At 35.8% G+C, this 9,163-nt stretch overlaps 1 protein-coding gene across 1 annotated transcript; it reads left to right on the forward strand.

Annotated features, from left to right (window-relative positions):
• Positions 1-1,016: 1,016 nt before the first annotated feature.
• LOC149243436 (uncharacterized) lies at positions 1,017-3,173 on the forward strand. The gene has a single exon (XM_089367807.1). The coding sequence runs from the start codon at positions 1,182-1,184 to the stop codon at positions 2,892-2,894; it is 1,713 nt and encodes a 570-aa protein (XP_089223933.1). The 5' UTR covers positions 1,017-1,181; the 3' UTR covers positions 2,895-3,173.
• The last annotated feature ends 5,990 nt before the right edge of the window (positions 3,174-9,163 follow it).

Below are 9,163 nucleotides of genomic sequence, written 5' to 3' on the forward strand. Positions count from 1 at the left end.
TCTCATGTTAAAATAATTAAATCGAAAACTAAAAATCTAATATTAAAATTTTAATATTAAAATTATATTCATATTAATAGAATATAAAAAATCAAAACCCATAATTTTAATATTAAAAGTTTATTCATATCAATAAAATATAAAAAACAAATTTGCGAAACATATCAATAAAATTATTATTAAAATTATATTCATCTCAATAAAATATAGGAATCTAATGTTTATGGCTATAAAATATAAAAATAATATTCCAAAGATGGAATTAGATGGGAATGTGTAACCTTTATTTTCAGAATGGAATTATGTGTCAAGGAAAAAGCTTTATAATGGACCAACAATATACTTTGTTGAGGAAGAAAAACATCTTATATTCCACTTTGTTACAATTAAATGGGAATGTGTAGCTTTTATTTTAAGAATGGAGAAAAACATCTTATATTTCGCTTTGTTACAATTAAATGGAAATGTGTAGCTTTTATTTTAAAAATGGAATTATATATCAAAAATAAATTTTATAATAGGTTAACTATATACTTTATTGGGGAAGGAAACTAAGAAAACTATCTTATTTGTCTAACTTTGTTATGTGAATTTAAATTCTTTATTTTATTTAATAAAATTGGAAACTAAGAAAACTATCTTATTTGTCTAACTTTATTATGTGAATTTAAATTTTTTATTTTATTTAATAAAGTTAGATATTCAATTTTATTATATATATATATATATATATATATATATATATAAATAAAATTAACTAATTTAAAAATGAAATTAATTATTATAAAAAAATTTAATTATAAATAATAACAAGCAAAATAATAAACTAATTAAAAAATTTAAAACTTTTACCTCAAGACTAAATTCTATGCCAAAAACTAAAAGCAAATCATATCACCTATCCCACCTTGCTATAAAAGTTGAAGCTCAATTTAAATAAAGCAGAGAACATATTTTTTTTGGGTTACCATCCATCCGTTGATCAACTTTAAATCATATCATCTGTTCCACCTTGCTATAAAAACTGAAGATCAATAATTCAGCAGAGAAGATAATTTCTATGTTGTCATCTGTTGATCAGCTTTTCTCTCTTGAAGTTTGTGAGCACAATCTCAATCACAATCAAGTGAAGTTATAGGAGCTTCTGTAAGGGTAAGTACAGAAAATTTTCACTGATTCAAATGGGTGTGTTCAAATGCTGGCTGGGAAGTATATATGTGATAATGCAGTTGCTAATGATAAAGTTAGCTGTTTCATTGGTGTGGTTATCTGCTATTGCTTTAGCACAACTCGAATTAAGTGACTCTGTGACAGGATCAGTTAATTTAACAGATGTGGGACTTGCCTGCTTAGGCAATCTAGCACTCTTTATTACAAGCTTGTTAAGAGGAAGACTCTATTTGGAGATGGGTGCCAGGGATCTCATGGCCACACTAACAGGTTCCAAACTCCGGGACATAAATGGGTATGGTGTGAGGACACGTGAATTTGGACAAACCTCTGTTGTAATATTGTCAATGGATCCATCCAATTCTTCAATCAAGCAATTTATGAAATATATTAACAATGCCCATGATGTGGGCTCCATAATGCTGCAATGCGCCCCTTTAAAAGATGCATTGCGATCTCGTTCAATCCAAATTCCATCAGAAGGTAAAATTGTCATTGAAGAGATTTGTCCATGCAACATCCATGAATGCAACTGTAATTGCATTGTATTCAGGACAGTGAAAGATATCACAGACTTACTTCATAGGAGGATGCCTGGCACCCTAAAAGAACTGCCTGATTCCCTGTGCATACTGCCATCTCTGCAATGCATGAGAAATGGCTGCCATGGGTTCAACCCGGGGATTTCTGAAGTCCCTGCAGTCTGTGAAGTGCTTGATTTTGAACTGAAGCCATCCATCCAAGAAGTCCCTGTATGCATCTGCATTCCACTGCATCCTGCACCCACTGATGATTGGACAAGCCTGCTGATGAGATCTTTCAAGTCTAATGACCAGGAAGACAGAGGAGCCATAGTCATGGCTTCGGATGCCCTGCAGGACTACTTGGATCAGAGCAGAGGAGGTAGAATGGAGGAAGTAATCTACAGAACTACCTCATTAATAGTGCCCAGGCTTGCAGAAGTATTAATCAATACTGTCCTCACTATTTGGTTCAAAGTAGATGGCTTCTCTAGTGCTCTATTAGCGAGAAGGGCAATAAGCCATTACATCGTGGACAGTAAAGGAAATGGGTTTTGTGCCAATTCCTTTCTAACCAGTGCTGTGGTCAAGAGTGCTGCCGATAATACCAATGTTTGCCAAGTGCTGAGGTTTAGAGGTGTTACTCTTCTGAGCCTCAGAAGCTTATCGTTTATATCGGGTTGTATCAACTTGATTTGCTCTGTTACTTGGATTGTGCTTGCTGCATCAGACAGCAGCACTGGAAAATGGTATAAAATAAACTCCATTCGACCCTCTAAACCTAGAGTTGTTGTGATAATAACAGTCATCTGTATTGGCTTGGTCATGGACTTTTTGGAAATGCTTTCCAAGAAAATTAAAGGGAGAAAAAGGTTTCTGCTCAGGGCAGTGATAGTTTTAGAGATCTGTTGCATTGCAACAGCCAGCACAATTTTAGGAGCTTTGGGTAGAAAGGGCTTTGGGAGATGGCACTATAGCGCTCTGCAAACCCTAGTTTGGGCGAAATGGGGAATTGGGTGTTATTTGCTGGGAGAGTATTCGCCCGAATATGTTCACAGACCTTCTAGGACAACCAGGAGAAGCAGCGGACGTGAAGCTCTATCATACTCCTCAGCCAGGTGGATTGACAATGGAATTATGGTATATTCTTCTGCATTCTTGTTCAATGGTGTCTTGGCTGCAATTCGGGGGATGCAGGGATAATATCCATGGAAGGATTAAGCCGGTGAGATCATTCTGCTGTACTTTTCTTCATTCTTGTTCGATGTTGTCTTTAGTTGCATTTCGGGGCATGAAATCTGCCAGACCGTTTCTACCATGCAGCAAGTTTCTTTTTTCTTAATTTAATGTTGCAAGATCTTTTCGCTGTATCTTCTGCATTCTTATTCAATGTTGTCTTAGCTGTAGCTTTGGGCATAGGGGAGTAATGTCCATGGAAGAATAGGTGATAAAAATTGTCTGATTCTTCCTGCTCTGTAACATGTTTTTTATCCTTTTTAATGTATGTAAATTTAAGGATAGATGATAAAGTTTGTCTGATTTTTCCTACTCTGTATAACAGGTTTATATATATATATATATATAATATTGTGAGATTTTTTTCCTGTACTCTTCTGCATTCTTGTACAATACTGGCTTAGCTGTAGCTTGGGTATGTGAGAGTAATGTCCATAGAAGGATTGATGAAGAAGTTTTGTATGCAAGATTTTTTTTTGTTGCACTCTGCATTCTTGTGCAAAGTTGTCTTAATTTCCATGGGAAGATAGATGATGAAATTTGTTTGACTTTTACTACTGTGTAACAGGTGCCTTTTTTGTATTTTTTAAATGCATGCAATGTTTTAAATTAGTGTATATATTTAGTGTATAATAATATGACAAAAGTGCAGGGTACCCTGCCAGAACATTGACTTTATTTTTCCGTTAAGAATCCAAGGTTTCCAACTTCGAAAATCATGCTACATACATGTTATGAATCTTTACTGGAGATTAGTATAACCAATGAACTGTTTAATCCAACTTAGAATGCATTATTTTGTTGAATAATCTTGTCATGTTTAATTAAATTGTATTAATTTAATTATAGTAAGGCATTGTTTTAACTATAGTAATTTTCGTTTTTAAAATTAAATTTAAGTTCTTTTTTAATTATATATATATTTTTTCTCAGGTTACATATAAAATTATTATAAGCCAGCGATAATGTAAATGGAGATTTTGATGTGAATGGAGATGTTTAAGTCACCTTCAGGTTACATATAAAATCATTATAAGCTAGTCATTTATGTGAATGGAGATTTTTAAGTCACTTTATTTAAGATTTGTTGATTTGAATGAAACCTTTCAAATGCTTAAATGCAAATGGATTATATTAATTAGAATACAAAAATAAAATAAGTATTTAAAGTTGTTTAAATGGAAAAATATTTTTGATTAAGATGTGCACAATTTTTTTATATAAAATGTAAATAAGAAAAATAATTTTGATTAAAATATGTATTCTGCAAAGATAATTCTCTTATAAAATGTGAATGGTGATATCTACTATATACATATAATTTGAGATTACTCAAAATAGACTTTATTAAGTTATTTTAGAAAAATTACTCAATAGAAATGAAAAATAAAAGATAAAAAATAATCAATTTCAAAATATATAATTCAAATCTTTAACACTCTAAACTTGGCATATTTGGTGTTACAATAACAAATAATCTATTTGAAAATGGTGTTTAAGGACTTTCCAATCACATTTGATTTCATAATTTTCAACCTATAAATCTCAATATTTAATTGCCATATTTTAAAAATGTCATTGGTGTTCAAACATGTAAAGCACTCATCATACATAAATGGTATGCCAACAAATGCATTCCATTTTGTTGTTTCCCAGTATCGTGCAAAGATTTGATTTAAGAAGTTTGTTGCACAATGCTTTTATCTCTTTTATACTAGGTGAAGTTTATAATCTTCGCTTAGAAAAACACACTATTGTCTAGGATCATTTGATGATTCAGGTGGCTCCAGAGACACACAGAGGGCAAAGAGGGCTTATGGAAGCTCAAAAATCCAAGTGATCGGAATGCTTTTGAACTAGGAGTTTAAGGGGCGGGCTGCCCAATGCGGACCTACCCCCAAAAATGTTAAATGTAGTTTTTTCAAAAAAACTAATTGAGTGTTAATATGGAGGGGTTAGGGTTTGACCACCAGACCTCTTCTTCATAACTCGACTCTTATTACCAATCCATCTACAACAAAATTCGTTGTTAAATCTGCCCCAAAGTTTGTATATAAACCTAATTCCGCAGTGTGCCCAAGGGAAGGAAGGCAGAATGTGGCACAGAAACCGAGACATGTAATTTTTTATTAATTTTTGCAGGTGGAACCATGATCTTGGAGAAACACAGGCAGAGTCATGATTGAGCCAAATTCTCAAGATGATGGAATTTTGCAAGTGTCCAACTTAGACTAATTTTATGTCGATCTTATACTTCTCAGTGACACGAACTTGATGGTGTAGTCAATTTCCTTATCTGAGTAGCAGATCTTCAGAGGACCTGGAGGAGGGAATCTTTGAGGAATCTAGGGGAATCTAAAAGATTCCTTAAGCCCCACATTTTCACTTTCTCAAAACTCAGAAATTTGACAGTCGATTTACACAATTCGACACCACAAATCTGATGGTGCATTCAGATTTCCCATTTGATCATTCTATATTTTGGCCACTTTTCAAAGTGGAGAGCAGGTGTCAACATTCAACATGCGAGCAGTCATTCGATGAGATTCGACGCCACGATATTGATGGTACAACCAGCTTCAATAGTTTGACATCCTTTTTTTCAGATGGCCCCAGGATGTGAGGTATATGGAGTGTGTTCATGTACTTCTTTTTGCTATGAGATGCATTGTGCTACATAGATCCATGTTCGTTGTTTGATGTGGGATCTTGTTTTCTTACTTGTTTCATGATTCGTGCTTGATGTGATGTGAAATCATCTGTGGGATGTACTTGTTGTCATGATTCATCATGTTTTGTTTGAGATCCCTTTGTTGTTATGTTTATGGGATACTCATGTGTCGCCAGGTATGTTTGCATTGAGATCCCTTTTACGCCACGTTGGCAGGATGCTCATTATCATCATGCATGAGTTTAGGTCATACTGATAGGAGTCCTTTTTGAATGAGAGTTCCTGCAGCAGAAAATATCTTGGAGCCACTCCTGCGTGAGGGAATTTTCCTTGTATGATAGCGACGTCACCACCTATGTACATCATCACTATTGACAACACTTAATGCAATGGCCTACACCATCTTGACACCGAGGCCCGGAGACGTAGTCCCTCCTGGACGAACTTTGTTATCAACGTCTTGTGTATTATGTTGCTGATTATTGTCATGTTCCTTCTTCTTTACAACATGCATATATGTTCACTTATGCTATTTTAAATTCAATTCTAATCACATCACGAAAGCAAAAGATCTTGGTTAAATCTGGGAGTCGAGTCAACTCGGATCAAGTTTGGTATCATAGTGGTCTTTACGTGGATGTGAATTTCAAGCATGAACAATGGAACATGTAGCGACAGACAATGAAAAATTGATATACGAGACCATGATCAAAATTTCCCAAAGGGTGGAAATAATGTATGAATCTCTACAAAAAGAGACAGAGGAAAAGGAACGGCTGCAGCTTCAGTTGCGAGCCACAGAAAAGACCCTAGAAGAACTGAAGCACAACAAACAGAATCTTCAAACAGAGAACGTTGAATTGAAGATGCTTCTACATGAAGAGAAAGAGGAAAAACAAAGTTTGATACAACAACTGCAAGCTAAGGACGAGGCCTTGGAAAAGCTGCAGCGTGACCCATGTGAGGTAAAAAGTAATTCTCTAAATTCATGTATGTGTCCTGATGATGATTTTGTTGTTTTTGAAAATCATACCACAGGAATTGGCTCCAAACTGTTGAAGAGAATGGGGTATGAAGGAAAAGTCTTGGGCATTAATGGCCAAGGCATTGTCAATCCCATCAAAGTAGAGGAATTACCTCGTCGAACAGGACTTGGGTATGTCAGAAAGGAAGTTGGGGAATGCGCCAAGATAGACAACGAACCACCAACAACAGATGAAGAGTAACCCTCATCAGTTCTTTCCAAATTGACAGAGGAGGTAAAAGATGTTGATTTCGTTTCAGTTTCGTCTTCACATAGTATGATTTCTGTTGGGGATTTGGAGATCCCAATTACATGGACAAACATGAGGCTCCTTACCAGGATGAGGTACAAGGAAGGAGAAGAACTTAGTGTTAATAACCAAGGCATAACTCAACAAATGGAGGTTGTGCAGAGACCTTGATTTGTAGGCTTGGGATACACCAAAGGAGAATGCTCGAAGGAGTCAAGTTCTTCCGAGACATCGTCGAAATCGTCGAGGAAAGAGAATGACGGGAACGCATCCCCATCATCCCATGGCGGTGCCCATTGCAAGGAGAGAGCTGAGGCAAGTTCTTATCACCATAATGACACCAGAGCCATCAAGGAAAGGTATAACTAGTCTCGATCTTTGAATGTTCATTTTGATTATAATCATGTTGTTAAAGATGAATGTAAATCATGGAATCGAAGAACATCTACCTTTTGTGGATTACATAACCATACATTTTCTAAGTGTTGGAAAAGAATAACAGCACACAAAAGGAGGAGGCATGAAATACCCTCTCAACAGCAGGCAAAGAAACATGTTAAGTAGATCCGGAGGAAGAAGATGTATCGTAGTTATTGCAACAGAGGTGGCAATTAAAGAGCCACTTGTTGGAGGCTCCATCCAGAGGAACGCCTTAAAGACAAAGTTTCGGTACATGAACCAGGTGATGCAATTATTTGACAAGAAAAACCACCACAGGGGGATGACCCATTCACATCGATATGTGAAAAATGGTTTCTAGATATGTTCGCTTGTCATGGTCATGCTTTTGTAAATCATTTGTTGCATTTTAAAATGTAAAAGTGATGGTGTGTTTTCCATCACTTGTTAAGCAACAATGATGTCTGGTCTTATTTTGTGTTGCACTTTAAATTACGAAAGTGATGTTGTGTTTCTATCATTTGTCAAAGCAAAAATAGTGTTTGGCCTTATATTTGTAAATCATTTATTGCAGTGATGATGTCTTTTCCATCACTTGTTGGAGCAACAATGATATTTTGGCCTTGTTTTCGTAGCTGGGGTATTGTTTCCATTTTGATGTAAACTTGACCACCAAGTATGTGTTATAAACTCGTGGCAAGTATGGGATGCTTGGGTCATTAGTTGGTCATGAAATTCAAGTATGTAATGTGCAAAACAAATGTACTACAGTTTGCAGAGGTTACAGGTGTCAGATCATCGCTTAAGGCTTTGAAGAACAAAGATGAAAGAGATGGAAGCAATATCTTTTCAGGACACTTGTGATGCAGACAAGGTACATAGAAGTTGCAGATTATTTTTCATGCTTTTGGAGGAACAAAAGCTCCTTAGTGGGGAGGATTGATCCAGGTGGCTCCAGAGACACACACAGGACAAAGAGGGCTTATGGAAGCTCAAAAATCAAAGTGATCAGAATGCTTTTAAACTAGGACCAGAGCGTATATCTTATCGTCCTGATCGCAATGGTGTGAACGGTTCGTCAATCCGAGCTCGTATGAGGGAGAACGAGCCAGTCAAAGTTTTGGTCAAAGTTGGGTTGTGGGCTAGGTTTAAGTGTCTTACAATTTGATCGACCTTGGGGTATGAAGCCAAGGTCCTGAAAGCGGACAAATTTGTTGGATCGTTAATTTGTCTAATATCCCTTATATTAGACAAAATTGAAAAAATGCCTTATTTAATGATATATATATATATATATATATATATATATATATATATATATATATATATATATATATATATATAGATATATAGCTATATCTATATATATATATATACATATATATAGATATATATATATATATATATATATATATATATATATTATATATATATATATATATATATATATCTATATATATATAAATGAGGTGGCGGGCCACCACCCCCGCCACCCCCAAACTATATTACACAAAAAACAAATTTTAATTATTAACGGGCCGACGGGCCATGACCCCCGCCGGCCCAACTGCATCACATAACGACAGTTATGTTTAAAATGGGCCAGTGGCCATGACCCCACTGGACCCCTAACCAACCACCATTACAAACATATTTGGGGTGGGTGGGCCACCTTCGGTGGACTCGACCTATACCCTCCCACAATACACCAAAAATAATGTATTATTTTGGGCCAGCAGGAATCGAACCCGCTTGGCCACGTGGCTGGCCCGCTCCTCGGGCGCCCCAACCAACCCACACATAACATTTAATATGCAACCAAACAAATGCGCCACCAACCACGTCATTCCCAAAAATGAAACCGGACCCTAAGGGGTGGGTCGCCTAGTGTG

This window comes from Pinus tabuliformis, chromosome 8 (assembly GCF_031772625.1).
Source record: "Pinus tabuliformis cultivar Carrire ecotype Pingquan chromosome 8, CPIR1, whole genome shotgun sequence".
Classification (NCBI taxonomy): Eukaryota; Viridiplantae; Streptophyta; class Pinopsida; order Pinales; family Pinaceae; genus Pinus; species Pinus tabuliformis.

Bases quoted from the DNA above. Each gene is read 5' to 3' on its own strand.
- LOC149243436 (XM_089367807.1), top strand. From the start codon at position 1,182: ATGGGTGTGTTCAAATGCTGGCTGGGAAGTATATATGTGATAATGCAG.